Raw genomic sequence first — 19,248 nt, forward strand, 5'->3', positions numbered from 1 at the left:
CCTATCTGAAAATGTTGCCTTCTTCTATGGAGTCGCCATGTCTATCTTCCTTTATTGACAGGCCAACACGTCAAACTCATCACCATATTCATGAGCTAATTAGCATGACTATTTTTGGATGATTGCCGGAGGACACTGGGGAGGAACTGTTGCACCCACAATTCACTACAGGTGTGCACAGCATGGTTTTATAAGTCAAAATGTTTTGCTGGGGTTTGTGCATACTCAATGTTTTAGTTCAGTTCCACCCACACTTTTATAAATGAGGCCCCTAATCCCTCTGAAATGAATATACATATGATGTCATGCATGGCAGATAGGGTTGCCAAGTCCCTGGAAAAATAAAAAGGCTGGTCGACCCGACCTGAACTGGGGCAGAGTGACTGACAGACAAGGCACAGCTATTTCCCAGATAATAGAAACGAGTTCGACAGGTGAGCGATCAGGCACTCTGGCATCGGTTAGCTTAGTCTGTGGAAGACTTGTGAAGCTGTTGTCATTTGATGGAATCTTTTGATATTTTATGGACAATTTTTTATTCTCATGGTAATAAAAATGCGGGACAAAAGTGCGTCCCTTGACAGCTTAAAACGGAACGGCGTGGCTCGGTTGGTAGCGGCCGTGCCAGCAACGTGAGGCTCCCTGGTTCGATCCCCAGCTTCCGCCATCGTAGTCACTTTCTACAGATGGGTTGTGGTTAGGGCCTTGCATGGCAGCCATCAGTGGGTGAATGTGGAAATAGTGTCAAAGCGCTTTGAGTATCTTGAAGGTAGAAAAGCGCTATACAAGTGTAACCCATTTACCATTTAACGCATACTTTTATTTCCAAATACTGGACGATGACGTTTTTCAAGGGACATTTGGCAAGCCTAATGGCAGCGGTGTTTGAGTTTGGTCGTTTGTGATGTGCTACCAAAACCCTCTCACAAATGATACATAATTCAAAACCTTGTCTGCTTGTTTGGGGACCACACGATTCGATTCGATTTGATTCTAGGGGGTACCGATTCGATTCAGAATCGAATCTCGATTCAAAATAAATACTTTTCAATAACATTGGGTGCCAGTTTTACGATTAATTAAATTCCTCCATAAAATAGATACCAGCTTTGATACATTTCTATATTACTTAAAACAACTGGTTTTGTTTAACAAAATTCTATCCAAACATTTAATAAAGTAAAATACAAATAAGGCAACAAGAGAAGTATCCAGAACTTCTCTTTTTTTAAAGTAAATCTGTACAGCAGATATGTGCATCTATGATTTGCCTGAGTGGTAGGACAGATGCAAACAAAATAAATACATTTTAAAAATGTTTTTCATTGATTAAGAATCGTTATTCATTAGAAAAAATTGACACCCCTACAGAGCTATGTGAGTTATGAATGAGTCGGTCGAAACCCTTTTTTTAATTTTTTTTTTTATATAATAATAATAATAATAATGGATTAGATTTTGGCCCTGCAATGTGGTGGCGACTTGTCCAGGGTGTACCCCACCTACAGCCCGAATGCAGCTGAGATAGGCTCCAGCGACCCCCCGCGACCCCAAAAGGGAAAAGCGGTAGAAAACGGATGGATGGATGGATGGATTAGATTTTATATTGCGCTCACAGAGAAGTGGGAACCCATCATTCATTCACACCTGGTGGTGGTAAGCTACATTTGTAGCCACAGCTGCCCTGGGGTAGACTGACTGAAGCAAGGCTGCCAATTTGCGCCTACGGCCCCTCCGACCACTACCTATCGTTCATTCATCATTCATTCACCAGTGTGAGCGGCACGGGGGCAAGGGTGAAGTATCCTGCCCAAGGACACAACGGCAGTGATTTGGATGTCAAGAGGCGGGGAGCGAACCTGCAACCCTCAGGTTTCTGGCACGGCCGCTCTACCCACTACACCATACCGCCCCCATTTTAATGGATTGTGGGCCACGGGTAATAATACCTGGGATTTATATAGCGCTTTTCTAAATACCCAAAGTCGCTTACTCGTACTCGTCTCCGTTAACGTGTTCAGTTCCACACCCCTGCTGGCGCTAGCTACAATAAAAAAGGAAAGCAGGTAACAAGTCAGGGCGTGATTAAATGAGGGACAATCGGTAAAAAGTGGGTGGGATTCTTGTAGCGCACGTACGGGTTCCTACAGAAGTTATTTAGGTACCCGATTCATTTCAGAACTCAATTCCCCCATCACTAAAGTCTTGCATTCATGCTTCGATATGCTTTCGATTTCTTGCTTAGTCCCTTCCCTCCTACCTGTATCCATCAATGAAGCTAGAATTGATGTAGTCGGATCCTTCCAGGCCTCTGATTGGCTGCAGGCAGACACGCGTGGTCTCGTAGGGCATGATGTTGACCAGCCGATTCTTGAACTTGTTGCAGGGAAGGTTGGCACTGATGAAGCGTGACGTGTGGGCTTTGGAGTTGGCCAAACGCTGGTGGGGGTAAGACAGAGGAACAGATTGATAAACGGAAGGAAGGCGGGGGCAGTCAAAATAAACATGCAGAAAATGTGGACAGAGAGAGGGAGGAAGATGAAAGAAAAGCATGCCGTCGATGGGCGGTAGAGAAGAATTGGCAGAGGCCACGGTAGTTGAAGAAGATGGGAGAGAAAATAAGAGCATAGGATAGTTGGAACACAATCTGATTCTTAAATCTTTACCGTTTTATTAGGTCATTGCTTATTAACTATGCATTCTACAGAAAGTAATCAATACATTGATCCGGGAATCATGGCGTCCTGCAGGGTCAGTTTTAGTGCTGGAGAAATGTGCCATGCGTAGAAACAAGCTCTGAGATAAAGAATGTCTGAAACAGCAAACTCTACGAAAAAGTGGGTCACCCCTCCTTTGATAATGGTGCAATGTGTGCATAAAACATTCTGGCAAAGGGATGCTCAGGCTGTAAAGTATGGCAATAATTCAGTAACTGATCAGAAGATTTTTTTTCCAATCGTATGGGATTCTAATTCTTGAGGTGTCGAAGCCTTGCAAACAAAATCGGACGATTGGTGAACAATGGTAGGAATGAAAACCCTGTTTATTATTAACTGCTCTGATTAAACTGAACAGTTTGTTGACTAAACTGGTAGTAGTAGAAATCAAAATTCAACCAAGTGTTGTTACAACTACCTGGCACCTTAGTGGTCAGTGTTTTGAGCTGCTAGACGAGACTAAGGCTGCAGCTATCAATTATCAATTACTTTAGCGATCGAGTAATCCATCGATTAGCTTGTTTGATTACACTGCAAAAAGTCAGTGTTCAAAAACAAGAATAAAAAATACAAAAATTAGGGGTATTTTATTTGAACTAAGCAAAATTATCTGCCAAGAGAACAAGAACATTTGGCTTGTCAAGACTTTCCAAAACAAGTAAAATTAGCTAACCTTAATGAACCCAAAAATACCTTAAAATAAGTATATTCTCACTAATAACTGTACTACTATATGAGTGCGTATTTTCTATTGTTTCATTGAAAATCAATCAGCAAAGTCCATTTGGCTGTCATCTGTTTTAATTATGAGACACAATTGTGTCAAACTCATGATTTTTTTTAATGCTTGAAATAAGAAATTATTACTTTAAAAAAGTAGTTTTATACTAGTGAGTGTTGATGACACAGCTTTGCAACAATTGATACTCTAGTTTCAAGCATGTTTTACTCAATATAGGTCATAAAATCTCAGCAACAAGCTGTAATATCTTACTGAGATCATTTAGGACCAAAACCCTTAAAACAAGTAAAACACTCTAACATAAAATATGCTTAGAGAAAAGAATTATCTTATCAGACAGAAAATAATCAAATATCACCCTTATTTGAGATATTTAATTATACTTAGATTTCAGTTTTTGCAGTATAATAGAATCATGTGCGCCCTATTGCAGTGGCCGTGCGGAAACTATGACTGCATATTTCAAGTTCCAGTCTAGATTTTATAAATTGTTATTAGTTTCACTCTTTAAACTAAGAATTAAAGCAACAGAATATACATCTAAGTTTTTTTCTTATCAAATTAATCGATTAAACGCCCTAGACTAAAAACTAGGCTGTATTCACACCCAACTACTGATTGGTTCATGCTTTGTTTTTTATCTGTTATTGTTCAACTGTTTATATATAACAAAATATAGTATTTTTTTTTTAATCACTATCTAATTGTGGCAATACAAACCCTAATCAATGTAAATACAAGCGATCCAGGTCATTTGTAAGCCAGGATATGAAAATAAACGTTATCCAAGTGAACCATAACACAACTAAATTCCCATAGAAATGTTTTTACATGCCCATTTCTAGACAAGACTGACATTTCTCGTTAAGATACTTTGAGTAGCTTCTTAGTCTATTAGTATTAGTATTAGTCTATTCATACCTGCATTGTCCTTTCCATCCTTACACTTTCCATCATTGTAACTGAGCTACTGTGTTGAACAATTTCCCCTGTGGATCATTAAAGTTTGTCTAAGTCTAAGTCAGGCAGAGACTTAAGGAGTTCAGTGACCAGCCAGTGCCAAGGTGAGTGTCTGTAGATCAGCGTTCTGGTTAGTGTTTGCCTACAAAATGTTTAGAGTTCATTTGAGTTCTGAGAAATGCCAGAGACACAAACGATGAAACCCCTGACACAAGATGGTAGGAATATAAGCTCAACATCCGACTTTCATTACACGTCAAAACACTCCGATGTGTCCTAACCCTCTCCTTGGCCACCTGGAGATGAGTTACATTTCTGGGTGAACAGAATCCATCTTCCTCCCCCAATTCCCACCGTAGGATCAACACATCCTGGTCACTTGGAGTTCATTCAGGCCATCCCTTCATCTCCTGCTTCAGCATTGCCTTTGATCAGTGTTCCACAAAGGGACCTGGATGGGCTTGAGGTGGCCTGGCAGCACTAAAGAGGCCTTCAGCTATATCACCAAACACTGCTGTGGGTACACAACTCGGAGCCAACGCTGGCAACATGTCAGGCAACAGCGTACTGAAGCATCCAAGGTATCTCTGGACCCACATGCCACTTCCTTTCCATTTATAGTCGACTATATATGTTGGCGTGGATAGTGAGCATGGTGCACTGCATGTTATACAACGAGGATTAACTTGCTGGTGTCATGTCAAAAACTAGGGCTAAGACTCTGGCTAACTATCGTTGGACCGGAAATACATACATTTTTGTAAGGCCATCAAAATCATATGCTTCTGTCCCAAACCACGGTACCTGGTACCATTGTTGATGTCGACCATGGTAACCAGACTGAAAAACGATGTAGATATTGGTGCCAAATTAATTTAGTGGCACTGAAATGAGAAACGATTAAAGGGGAACATTATCACAATTTCAAAAGGGTTAAAACCATTAAAAATCAGTTCCCAGTAGCTTATTTTATTTTTCGACGTTTTTTTCAAAATTTTCCCAATTACGCAATATCCCTAAAAAAAGCTTCAAAGTGCCTGATTTTAATCATCGTTATATACACCCGTCCATTTTCCTGTGACGTCACACAGTGATGCCAACTCAAACAAACATGGGGGATAGAACAGCAAATTATAGCGACATTAGCTCGGATTCAGACTCGGATTTCAGCGGCTTAAGCGATTCAACAGATTACGCATGTATTGAAACGGATGGTTGTAGTGTGGAGGCAGGTAGCGAAAACGAAATTGAAGAAGAAACTGAAGCTATTGAGCCATATCGGTTTGAACCGTATGCAAGCGAAACCGACGAAAACGACATGACAGCCAGCGACACGGGAGAAAGCGAGGACGAATTCGGCGATCGCCTTCTAACCAACGAATGGTATGTGTTTGTTTGGCATTAAAGGAAACTAACAACTATGAACTAGGTTTACAGCATATGAAATACATTTGGCAACAACATGCACTTTGAGAGTGCAGACAGCCCATTTCAGGCGCGCTAAGAACATATATTTTTCCACGATTTCAGCACTCGGGTTAACCATACCTAAATAGACACAAAATACTGCATTACACAAGACTACCCGAATGTACTCGAATGATTGAAAAAAATAAATGTTTTTAAGCTAAATTATTGGTAAACACAGTTTATGTATAATAATTTATGTAAAACCGCGAGTAATGAATAACGTTTTCATCAATTAATATATTCTGTAGACATACCCTCATCCGCTTTCTTTTCCTGAAAGCTGATCCGTCCAGTTTTGGAGTTGATGTCAGCAGGCCAGGGAAGCTAGGGTCTTTATCGTTGGAAATGCATCTGCTTTGAGTGTCGCAGGATATCCACACATTCTTGCCATCTCTGTCGTAGCATAGCTTTCGTCGGTAAAGTGTGCGGAACAAACGACTGACCATTTCGTCGGCTTTCCCCACACCCTCGTATTTTGAACAAATTTCGTCCAATTTCTTGCCACTTTCGCATCTTTGGGCCACTGGTGCAACTTGAATCCGTCCCTGTTCGTGTTGTTACACCCTCCGACAACACACCGACGAAAGTGAGAAAATGGCGGATTGCTTCCCAATGCGAATAATAGAAAGGTGTTTAATTCGCCAAAATTCACCCATTTAGAGTTCGGAAATCGGTTAAAAAAAAAAAAGGTCTTTTTTCTGCAACATCAAGGTATATATTGACGCTTACATAGGTCTGGTGATAATGTTCCCCTTTAAATGCAGTTATCGGTGAGGCAACTGTCCTGACGATGTTACACTCCACTTGGGCTGTCTTGGACCAAGGATTTTCATACTTGAATTTGATTTGTTACACGAACAAAGTTTTTCACCTAAGCTAGTAGGTATCTGCTAGCAAGTGCACGGCTAGAGAGGATCCCAGCAAATAAACACATCTCATTTGTGACTTTTTCCACTTTAAAAGGTAAGATAAACAAATAAACACAGCAGAGGTTGGATATTTTAGTGAGGTCTTCGGATCGTCCCCTCTGGGGTCAGCTTTGGCTTCGGCGGAGCGCCGAGAAGACGGTCAAACTTGACTCGCTGCAAATTGTTTTGGGGGCCAGATTTCCAGAAAGCAAAAGGATCGTCACAATTTTTCTTATTTTGTTTATTCTTGAGAATCTGCTGTTTTTGAGAACGATTACAAGGCAGCTAGCCAAAGAGCATCAATATGACAGCACAGTAGTATTTTTAGGAATCTGCTGCAAAACTGTATTTAAGTGTTTGCCTAGTAAGGTGTCATTCTCGGGACGGATTTGTTGATTTGACCTGATCTAGAGGAAGTAACAAGGTTTCCGTATTTACACTAACGGGGGGGGCTCGTTATCTACAGAAAGTAGTAGTGAGGGAAAGTTTTTGCCTGAGTTAAATGGACAAAGCCACAACTCGGTCAAGTTTCCAGCGAGTCGCATCAGGGCCTGTCACTACCTAATCAGTACCGCGAAGACTACGTCACTTTCCTTTCGAGCAATTTATTACGACGGAGGATTCTGTGACGTCTCATGCGGTGATCTTTGAATGTTTTATATTAAAAGAATAGCTTACCTAGTCGTAAAAGAAAGAAATAATATAAAAATTAAGAACAGGTAGAGTCAGAGAGTATTATCACCACAATTTCAACCACTTTCACTCTTCTGTCATTGCAATGACTCCTTTTGAGTTATTTCTTGTTTAAACGTAGATTTTTTTCAACGAGAAACTTAACTTAATTCCATTTCTGCGGCCCAACAAAAAGTAGACTTTTAAATGGTCAGTGTTGTGAATTGAAGTATTTGATGTAAAAATATCAATTTCTTTGCCATCTTAGACTGCTGAGCACATTGTTCGGGTTTCTATACAAATTTGTACGGTTTCAAAATAAGTACTGTATTCTAAAATACCGTTTTTTTTTTGTATTTTATCTTTTACATGACATTGTTATTGAAATAAAGAAGAAGAAAAGAAATCCTTGGTAACAGTGACGGAGTGTACAAACATAACTGCTGCAAAACAAGTTGACAGGAAGTGACGTAGTCTTCGTGCATGCACGATCGGATAGTGACAAGGCTGATGGCAGGCTTATCCGCCCCCAACACCTGGTTTCCATGCACTAAATTAGTCTGATTTCTCAAATAGTTTGTTTTTTTGTATTTTTACACCGACGTGTGAAGTCTAAGTGTCCATGTACAGTCTCTAACGCCACTATTGGTCATACGCCATGTGCCTTCCGTACACTGGGGGGGGGGGGGGGGGCGCTTATTTAAATTTAGTGAGGTGGTTTGTTTTTCTGTTTGACCTATGATGTCACACCAGGTGTTGCGGATCCTTACAACTTATTTTAACTGATGTCCGCTGTAATAATGGCACAGATTACAAATATTACGTTTCTAATGGCTATGTTGATGTTAAATACCAGACAGCATCAATAAATGATCTTGGATTGCGCTACGAACATGACGCTACTACCGTACAAAGAATATATATCGGGGTGGATGCAAGTCCGAGGCAAAGAAAGACTGGCGGAATAGTTATTTTGAAAGAATTTTCGGACGAAAATCACAGAAACAAATCTTTTGAATGTGCCGAAGTTCATTCATTAGGCTCTGTGGATTAATGGAAGACGTTTTAAATCCGAAGAAAAAGACCGTTCGTGCCCTGACTGATACGGTTCCAGGTGAAAGTTAATCAGTCTGGAGTGCACAAATGCAGCGTGAGTAGGTTTGTGTATGCCAGTGTTTTTCAACCTTTTTTCAGCTAAGGCACATTTTTTGCGTTGAAAAAATGCGGAGGCACACCACCAGCGGGAATCATTAAAAAACAAAAAACAGTTGACAGTTCACATTTTTGTGTGTAAATGTGTATGATTGTTAATATGTCTAATCTGTACTGTTAATCTGATCACACAAAATGGTTGATGGTTAATGACCAAAATAAACTTATTTCTTTCATTCATATACCGTATTTTTCTGACTATAAGTCGCAGTTTTTTTCATAGTTTGGCCGGGCTCCAGTGCGACTTGTATGTTTTTTCCTTTTTTACTATGCATTTTCGGCAGGTGCGACTTATACTCCGGTGCGATTTATACTCCGAAAAATACGGTACTTACAATTCATTCTGGACCCGTGATTTTCTTTGTACTTTTTTGTCTGTATGGATGTGAAACAGTCTTGAATTATATTCATTATGGTCTTAAAAAAAAGTCTTCAATTTGACCCGTTGAAACCTGCAGAGACCTTGTTATAGTCGCCCGAATTTTTTGCTTCCATTGTGCAGAATGTAAAAATTGGATTTTTCGCTTTTAAGGAAGAACGGTTTCAAAAGTATGTGCAAGCACCTGCATGTGAATTAAGTGCCAGTCCCTCATTGTTACTCTTCCAAATCATATATGTTAAATCCCCTCCTTAGCACCAGGCTAAAGTGCTGTTGTGCCTTTTGTTCTGTCGTGCAACATCCACAGCAATCCGCCTCAATTACTATTGTACCACCCCTCGCCTCATTCGTATACACCTCTCCACTTAATATAGGCTGCACAGAGAACATTATTAATCGTCGTTCAACTCCAGACACCAGCTCAGCATTATCCCGTGTTACACAAATTGTGATTCCATCACGACGCTGCGTGACTGGGTGGAAACACACCAGCACGATTATTGTTTCTTGGCGGGGGGCCGTGATGATGGATGGCGCATGGGTTGATGACTAATTTGGGCGTAATAGTGTTTGCAATTCAAGGAGGGAAGATACACTGCAAAAACTGAAATCTAAGTCAGATTAAATATCTCAAATAAGGGTGATATTTGCTTATTTTCTGTCTGATAAGATAATTCTTCTCACTATGCAGATTTTATGTTAGAGTGTTTTACTTGTTTTAAGGGTTTTGGTCCTAAATTATCTGCGATGAGATGGCGACTTGTCCAGGGTGTACACCGCCTTCCGCCCGATTGTAGCTGAGATAGGCTCCAGCGCCCCCCGCGACCCCGAAGGGAATAAGCAGTAGAAAATGGATGGATGGATGGATGGGTCCTAAATTATCTCAGTAAGATATTGGAGCTTGTAGCTGAAATTGTATGACCTATATTGAGTAAAACATGCTTGAAACTAGAATATCAACTGTTGCAAGGCTGTGTCATCAACACTCACAAGTATAAAACTACTTTTTTAAAGTAATAATTTCTTACTTCAAGCATGAAAAAAAAATAGCATATCATTATGTCAAGATAATGGCACTAGCATTTACTTAATTTAAGAATATTTTTCAACATATTGAGCAAAAAGGTCTCTTTTTTTTTTTTCTACCAAGAAAAGTGCACCTGTTATGTGAGAATATACTTATTTTAAGGTATTTTTGGGTTCATTGAGGTTAGTTAATTTTACTTGTTTTGGAAAGTCTTGACAAGCCGAATTTTCTTGTTCTATTGGCAGAAACTTTTGCCTAGTTCAAATAAAATACCCCCAAATTTTTTATTATTTTTTCTTTTTTTTGGACACTGACTTTTTGCAGTGTAGGATTCTATATACCGGGGATTTCTAACAGCGTCACCACTGTGTTGGATCAAGTAAAGAAAAGAAAAAAACTAAAATTAGGGGTATTTTCTTTGAATTAAGCAAAATTATCTGCCAATAGAACAAGAAAATTTGGCTTGTCAATACTTTCCAAATCAAGTAAAATTAGCTAACCTCAATGAACCCAAGAATACCTTAAAATAAGTATATTCTCACTAATAACAAGTGCACTTTTCTTGGTAGAAAAAAAAAAAGACCTTTTTGCTCAATATGTTGAAAAATATTCTTAAATTAAATAAATGCTAGTGTCATCATCTTGACATAATGATATGCGCTCGGCATCATGATTATTTTTTTTCATGCTTTAAGTAAGAAATTATTACTTTAAAACATTAGTTTTATACTTGTGAGTGTTAATGACACAGCTTTACATCAGTTGATATTCCAGTTTCAAGCATGTTTTACTCAATAAAGGTCATAAAATCTCAGCAACAAGCTGTAATTCAGGAGATCGCAAAAAGCCGCTGCCTGACCAGGGCTCAGAAAGTCTGCAAAGACTCCTCCCACGCCCACCAAGGACTGTTTTCACTGCTGGACTCTAGAAAGAGGTTCCGCAGCCGCCGAAGCAGAACATCCAGGTTCTGTAACAACTTCTTCCCTCAAGCCGTAAGACTCTTGAACGCATCATAATTAATTTATCCCCTCAACTCCACCCAAAATGGATTAACTCGCTGGAATAAAAAAGACAATATAACATACATCCATAAACGTGGACGCATGTGAAAAAGTGAAATATATTTATCCGTACAGTAATCTATTTATTTATTTATATATATTTATTTATTTTATATATATATTATTTATATATATTTATTTATTTATATATGCACCTTATTGCTTTTTTATCCTGCACTACCATGAGCTTATGTAACGAAATTTCGTTCTTATCTGTGCTGTAAAGTTCAAATTTGAATGACAATAAAAAGGAAGTCTAAGTCTAATATCTTACTGAGATCATTTAGGACCGAAACCCTTAAAACAAGTAAAACACTAACATAAAATCTGCTTAGTGAGAAGAATTATCTTATCAGACAGAAAATAAGCAAATATCACCCTTATTTGAGATATTTAATCTGACTTAGATTTCAGTTTTTGCAGTGTGGATAAAACAAACACTTGAGAATATCTGTATGGACAATACATGTCCGGGCAATTAGTGTAAAATACACAACAAAGACATTCAAAATAGAAGTCAAATTCTTTTTATAAAAATAGATTTGAGCTTTTGCATCATCTGTTGACTTGGCATTGGGATAAAGAGGTGCTCATAAAAAAAAATACAGGAAAAATGGCCAGCCAATGAGTGGAAGAGCTCACTACCAAGTATGGCAACCGCTTAGAGAGACAGGCTGGCGAATAGAGGATGACAAGAGCCACCCGCTTGCCTTTTCTTTTTATTTACTGCCATTTCAGCAACAGTGCTGCTCCTGCCCCCTATTTGCTTAAAATAGATCCAAAAGTTATACAAGCCGTTACGTTTCTACACAACTGACTGTTAGGAGGAGTTTCCAGGCGCCGTCTTATTTGTGTGTGGAAAGTTGCTGTGGAGTCTATCCAATAGACAGCGTGCCAAAAAACCAACGCTTTGCTTAATTGATTTTAAACTGATGGTTGCAGCAATTAAAGTGTCTTTATTTAATCACTTAACCATCCAAAGATGGAATAGTTCTGCTCGGTTGTGTTGCTCAAAGGCCGACGTCTAAATAGAACACCTCGCCACTAATTAAACATGCGGCAAAACAACAAGAATGTTGCATCCTGGGAAAACTTGTAACTTAATTCAGATGTTAAGGTACATCTAAAATAAGCATGGAGAGTATAATGAAGTGAATATGTGTGGATTTTCAATCATCCAGGATGATTGAACGGCTGAATCGAGGCAATTAGACTCGTCTTTTTTGGCTGTTCGGGCTTAGAGTCAGCAGTTTGTGTGCGCCTCAAAAAAAAGACAATATCTTTGACGACGAAGGCCCAATTTAGTTAGGCCATGACAATGTGACCACCAGTGTTGGGTTAGTTACTGAAAACCAGTTACTAGTTACAGTTACTAGTTACTTTATTTAAAAAGTAACTCAGTTACTTACACCAAAAAGAAATGTGTTACTCTGAAAAGTAACTATTTAGTTAATTTTTTTTTTTTTTTTTAAAGGCCTACTGAAACCCACTACTGCCGACCACGCAGTCTGATAGTTTATATATCAATGATGAAATCTTTACATTGCAACACATGCCAATACTTTAGCTTACTAAAGTGCAATTTTAAATTTTGCGCGTAATATCCTGCTGAAAACGTCTCGGTATGATGACGTCAGCGTGTGACGTCACGGATTGTAGAGGACATTTTGGGACAGCATGGTGGCCAGCTATTAAGTCGTCTGTTTTCATCGCAAAATTCCACAGTATTCTGGACATCTGTGTTGGTGAATCTTTTGCAATTTGTTCAATGAACAATGGAGACAGCAAAGAAGAAAGCTGTAGGTGGGAAGCGGTGTATTGCGGCAGGTGTTGTGCTGGATAACGCACCCCCGCCGTAGAATGCACCCCTTGACTGGTGTGCCGGATAACACAGCCGGTGCTTCATTTTTTACATTCCCGGAAGATGACAGTTAAGCTTTACCATTGGCCTGTGGAGAACTGGGACAACAGAGACTCTTACCAGGAGGACTTTGAGTTGGATACGCAGACACGGTACCGTGAGTACGCATGCAGCTGCGGCTTTCAAACATTTGATCGCTTGCCCGTACGTGCGTGCCGCTATGTGCATGTCACGTACGTAACTTTGGGGAAATATATGTGCTGTATGAACTTTGGGGAGGTGAACGGTACTTTGGGCTGTGGGATTGAGTGTGTTGTGCAGGTGTTTGACTTGTATTGGCGGGTTATATGGACGGGAGGGGGGAGGTGTTTGTTATGTGGGATTAATTTGTGGCATATTAAATATGAGCCTGGTTGTGTTGTGGCTAATAGAGTATATATATATCTTGTGTTTGTTTACTGTTTTAGTCATTCCCAGCTGAATATCAGGTCCCACCCGCCTCTCACAGCATCTTCCCTATCTGAATCGCTCCCACTGCCCTCTAGCCCTTCACTCTCACTTTCCTCATCCACAAATCTTTCATCCTCGCTCAAATTAATGGGGAAATCGTCGCTTTCTCGGTCCGAATCGCTCTCGCTGCTGGTGGCCATGATTGTAAACAATGTGCAGATGTGAGGAGCTCCACAACCTGTGACGTCACGCTACTCGTCTGCTACTTCCGGTACAGGCAAGGCTTTTTTATCAGCGACCAAAAGTTGCAAACTTTATTGTCGATGTTCTCTACTAAATCCTTTCAGCAAAAATATGGCAATATCGCGAAATGATCAAGTATGACACATAGAATGGACCTGCTATCCCCGTTTAAATAAGAAAATCACATTTCAGTAGGCCTTTAAGGCTCCCATTAATGCCCTTTTAGCCTTCATTTCAGTACTGTTATTGCACTGGAGAATAATACCATCTGTTGATCAACTTGACATGCATTTGCATCACTGAACTCAGAAAGCAATGTAGTCTACATACAACACACAAAGACAAAGATATGTTTCAAAGGGCCAATTTATTTCAGGCCAGAACAAATTGACAAAACTATTTTAAATAACTGCAACATAATAGCACTTTAACTTTAAGTAGATAGGATCTTTGATCCAAGACACAACTTACATTTAACTAAAATTGTATTTTCTTTGTGCTCGACAAAAGAAAAGTATTGAGAATGTCTCCATGTTAAGAAACTCGACTTCTGGCTTCGCCATGATGTCTTGTTAGTTGTTATGAGAGTAGCGTATGTGTGTGTGTGTGGCCCTTTAAGATATGACAGCATGTGAGGTGAGTGACGTCAGTGAGTGAGTGGGCGAGAGAGGTGAGGGAACGGCGACAGTGAGTGTGTGCAGGTGCTCTAGCTTGGTGTATGGCTGCGTCCAATAAAGTCACAAAGTTGCAACAAGCCGCCGGCCTCGTCATTCACCCTCAGCTGTAAAGACCCACTTCCGGGTAAAGTGAAGGTTGTTAGCCCCGAAGTACATAGGCCCTGGAGGAACGTCTCCCCTGTGCCCCTCAACTACGGTCTGGGTCTGGGTCTGGGTCTTACTTTGTAACGCGTTAGTCCCAACACTGGTGACCACTACTCGGGGACACGCCCACCAGCAGGGATGCGTACCAAATTCCTCACTTTTATAAGGTGCCGACCGTCGGTGTCATCGGTTCTACTAGATATCTACTTACGTAAATTCAAACGCTACTGGACCACATTCCGATACCTTTGTTGTCCGTGACATCACGTCCGGTTGCTAACTGGGCCCGAGCTCAAACACTTGGCGGGGAAACAAGCAGTCACAGCACTCAAGAAAGGACTCAGCCAAAATTATTTGAGGGAATATTGTGGTTTAAAAAAACACTTGAATGGCCACCATTCCGAAATATGCTAGCTCAATGCTAAGTTGCATTGGCTTTGCCATATACATGTTACAATTTAGCATTGGCGATTTTACATTGTGATTTCTCCACCTCCAAATTTGGTAATGAAAACTACAACTAAGATCAAACCGCTGGTGTGTAATAAGGACAATACTTACAGTGTTAACACCTTTTAAGTCTCAACATAAGACAAGACCCGGCACATTCACCAAAGGTGTTCTATCGGGTTCAGGTCAGGACCCTGTGCAGGCCAGTCAAGTTCATCCACACCAGACTCTGTCATCCATGTCTTTATGGACCTTGCTTTGTGCACTGGTGCACAGTCATGTTGGAAGAGGAAGGGACCCGCTCCAAACTGTTCCCACAAAGTTGGGAGCACGGAATTGTCCAAAATATTTTGGTATCTCTGGAGCATTCAAAGTTCCAAGCCCAACTCCTGAAAAACAACCCCACACCATAATTCCTCCGCCGACCCCTCTCTGTCAGTTTACGTGGCCTGGCCGAGTTGCTGTTGTTCCGAAACTCTTCCATTTTCTTATAATAAAGCCGACAGTTGACTTTGGAATATTTAGGAGCGAGGAAATTTCACGACTGGATTTGTTGCACAGGTGGCATCCTATATGACAGTTCCACACTGGAAATCACTGAGAGCGGCCCATTCTTTCACAAATGTTTGTAGAAACAGTCTCCATGCCTAAGTGCTTGATTTTATACACGTGTGGCCGGGCCAAGTGATTAGGACACCTGATTCTGATCATTTGGATGGGTGGCCAAATACTTTTGACAATACAGTGTATGTATATATATATGTATGCATGTACATATGTATGTATTAGAGATGCGCGGTTTGCGGACACAACCGCGGAGTCCGCGGATAAACCGCGGGTCGGGCGGGTAAAAATTGATTTTAAATAGATGCGGGCAGTTGGCGGTTGAACCAATTCGGAAATATATATACATAGTTAAATGTTGTTACCCACATACAAAAAACGAGCAGCACTCTTTGAAACAGTCAATTATTCATCAGGCACTGCAGTACAACACAACACAACAGAAGAAGAAGAAAAAGAGAAAAAGATGGCACCGCGTCCCAGCAACAAGTGGCGCAAGTGAGCGCTCCTTCAGCGCAGCAGGGCGCATTTTAGAGGCCAGGCGCTCTCGCATGAATCCTGGCACTGTAGATGCCATTTTATTCCTGCATAGTGCTAACAAAAAAAAAGTAAGTAGACATACGGTTGGATATGTTAAACGAATTAGTCTACGTTACCTATAGGCTATACCAAATAAGCCCATGTCTAACCTATATTGAGTTCGGTCAGCTAAATAATTTTGATGGTTACGTGTTGTTTGGGCGCACTACAATGCAAAGGAATTAAGGCAATTGCGTTGTTTATTGTGTTTTTTTTTTATTCGAGATATACTGCTATGTGTGAATAATTATTTGGCCTCGCTTTCAAGTGAAGCGCATCTCCAATTGGTGACAATGTAAGGCTATTTAGCCTGCTTTGTTTGTCGCGACCGTCTATTTTCATTATAATTCAAGTTTGATGATAAACTGCAGTACGTGACATACGTATGTTATTGTATAATTTAAGTTTGTGCGCGTGATTGACAGCCTAAGGCTTATGAGGCACATTTTTTATTTATTTTTTTATTTCAACTTAAAAATGTATGAGCCTATGCCTACAACATAGGCTATGTGTTTATCTTTATTTTCCTGTCTGTCGTTGACAATGGAGATTGTCTGATATTTTGTCATGGCTGCAGATCAATCAGTAAAGGTTCATCTTTGTCGCGAAATTGTTCACTGTTTTACTGCGCACCCCGTTCTCGTCCCTATTTGAGCATTATAACGTTAACAAGTTAATATTCATTGAAATAAATTCAGAATTTTTTTTTACCTAACGAAAATATAGGCCTAGTCTTTCTAAAACATTTTTTTAACTTCTTAAAAGCCTCGTTCTGCTTGCTGCAACTGCGCACACAAAGTGTGAGGAACGCACTCCTGATCTGAGGGCATTGGCAACAATGGTCAACACTTTCTTAATGGAAATGACAATAATATTATAATAATGATAAATATCATTATCACGCATTAATATCTCTTAGCCACTAATGTGTGGCCAAGAGATATTAATGCGTGGCACGCATTGAATGTCTCTGCTACATTGGATCAGTCTCCTTTCTTTAACAGGCAAAAGCTTTATAACCTCACTAATGCCTTGCATCGTCTATATTAGATATATAACAACGGGCGGGTGGCGGGCGGGTGTGGTTTTGATAAAATGTTGGTCCGGGTGGATGGCGGATGGATGACGACTTTTGTGATGCGGTTGCGGATGAAATAATTGCCTATCCGCGCATCTCTAGTATGTATATATATGGTTACTTTGTACATACATGCACGTATGTATGTATGTATGTATGTATGTACAGTGTGTATATATATATATATATATATATATATATATATATATATATATATGGTTACTTTGCATGCTATCGGCCCACGGACACATTTTTTTAGCACAATGTGGCAGTCAATAGTTTTGGACACCCCTGCTATAGATGTACTTCTTTATCCTATTCAAACAAGTCCCAATGGGTTTCTTTAAGCGCTTTATAATTTGAATGAAATATTGAATGAATTCGTTGCACCTCATAACCTCCTACTGTTCATGTAAACTTATAAGTCAATAGAAAGGTTTTTCCCGGTCCCGTCCCCGTACCTTGAACTCCAGCTCCATGCCGGTGACGTGCTCGCCGCTCTCCACCTGGGCCAGCTTCTGGATGTAGGAGTAGAGGCTGCGAGCCGCCACCTCCGTGTTTCCACAGGCCACCGCCTCCAGCAGGGCGTCGTGTATGAAGCTGTACTGGTCCTCCGTCTGCACCATGTAGTTCCGTTGCGAGCGCATCAGCGTCACGTGGCCGTAAATGTCCACCGTCTTCTCGTGCTTGATCCGCTCCAGCATGGCGTCGATTACAATGAAACAACCTGTCCGACCGACGCCAGCACTGGCGAGGTTAGGAGGAGAGGACAAAAACAAGGATTTCAATTTTCTACCTGTTGGATGTGACGGTCTTATCCTATTAGTGACTGATTTGCACTCTAACAATATAAGCAGATGTGTGGCAAGGTGTTTTTTATTACAGACATTAAATTGAAATATGACAAATACCACTCAATGGGATGGAGTTCAAGTCACAACCACAATAACAAACACATTACGTTTTATCGCCGTGCAAAGTGTACCTAATGTTGTGTACGCCGAGGGAGGAAATACTTTGCATCGACACGGAGCGAAGCAAGCTGTCATTTCAGTTTTACGGCGCAACGCTTTGGACTGACTCGGGTCTTTTTATCTTGACAAAAAAGGAAGGCTTTGAATAAGCCTTTTTGAGAAATATCATTTGTTAAAGGCTACGGAGTACAAAAAAAAAAAAAAATAGAGGAAGAAACATGAAAAATGGGATCGGATTAGGGTGAGTCTTTTTGACGGCGCCGGGAAACAAGAGACAGACATGCGGAGAAAGGGAGCGGAATAAAAAGTGTTGCTTTGAAGGAAAAGCTGATGTGATCACCGGAGAGGAAAAAGATCTGAGAAGGAGAGATTATGTCATGCATAAACTCACATGCAGGAGAGGGAGGACATAGTCTAATATCAGCATACTTGCCAACCTTGAGACCTCCGATTTCGGGAGGTGGGGGCGTGGTTTAGAGGGGAGGAGTATATTTACAGCTAGAATTCACCAAGTCAAGTATTTCTTATATATATATATGAAATACTTGACTTGGTGAATTCTAGCTATATATATATATGTATGTATTTATTTTATTATATATATATATATAAAAATAAGAGAAATACTTAAATTGCAGTGTTCATTTATTTACACATATACACACATAACACTCATCTACTCATTGTTGAGTTAAGGGTTGAATTGTCCATCCTTGTTCTATTCTCTGTAACTATTTTTCTAACCATGCTGAACACCCTCTCTGATGATGCATTCTGCTTCGTCTCCTTGTTGTGTGCGCAGTTGTGCACTGCACTCTCTAAAAGCCCTATATGTTATTGTCACATATGCATGTACACTAGATGGCAGTATTGTCCTGTTTAAGAGTGTCACAACATTGCTGTTTACGGCAGACGAACTGCTTTACGGTAGACGAAAACGTGACTGCTGTTATTGTGCGCTGGGAGGACGTTAATGAAACTGCCTAACAATAAACCCACATAAGAAACCAAGAACTCGCCCTCGATCATTCTGCAGTTATAACCTGATTGGGCAGGCACGCTGTTTATATTGTGGGAAAG

The 19,248-nt window shown here is 40.3% G+C and overlaps 1 protein-coding gene across 1 annotated transcript in view; it reads right to left on the reverse strand.

Moving 5' to 3' along the window:
• ptprsa (protein tyrosine phosphatase receptor type Sa) overlaps nt 1-19,248 on the reverse strand; it is a 476,646-nt gene that overhangs the window by 33,475 nt on the left and 423,923 nt on the right. Inside the window, exons 29-30 of the mRNA XM_072914629.1 lie at nt 17,656-17,941; nt 2,261-2,439 (exon numbers count right to left, since the gene is read on the reverse strand). Coding sequence (XP_072770730.1) covers nt 2,261-2,439; nt 17,656-17,941 — 465 coding nt within the window. The remainder of the gene's footprint in view (nt 1-2,260; nt 2,440-17,655; nt 17,942-19,248) is intronic.

This window comes from Nerophis lumbriciformis, linkage group LG14 (assembly GCF_033978685.3).
Source record: "Nerophis lumbriciformis linkage group LG14, RoL_Nlum_v2.1, whole genome shotgun sequence".
Classification (NCBI taxonomy): Eukaryota; Metazoa; Chordata; class Actinopteri; order Syngnathiformes; family Syngnathidae; genus Nerophis; species Nerophis lumbriciformis.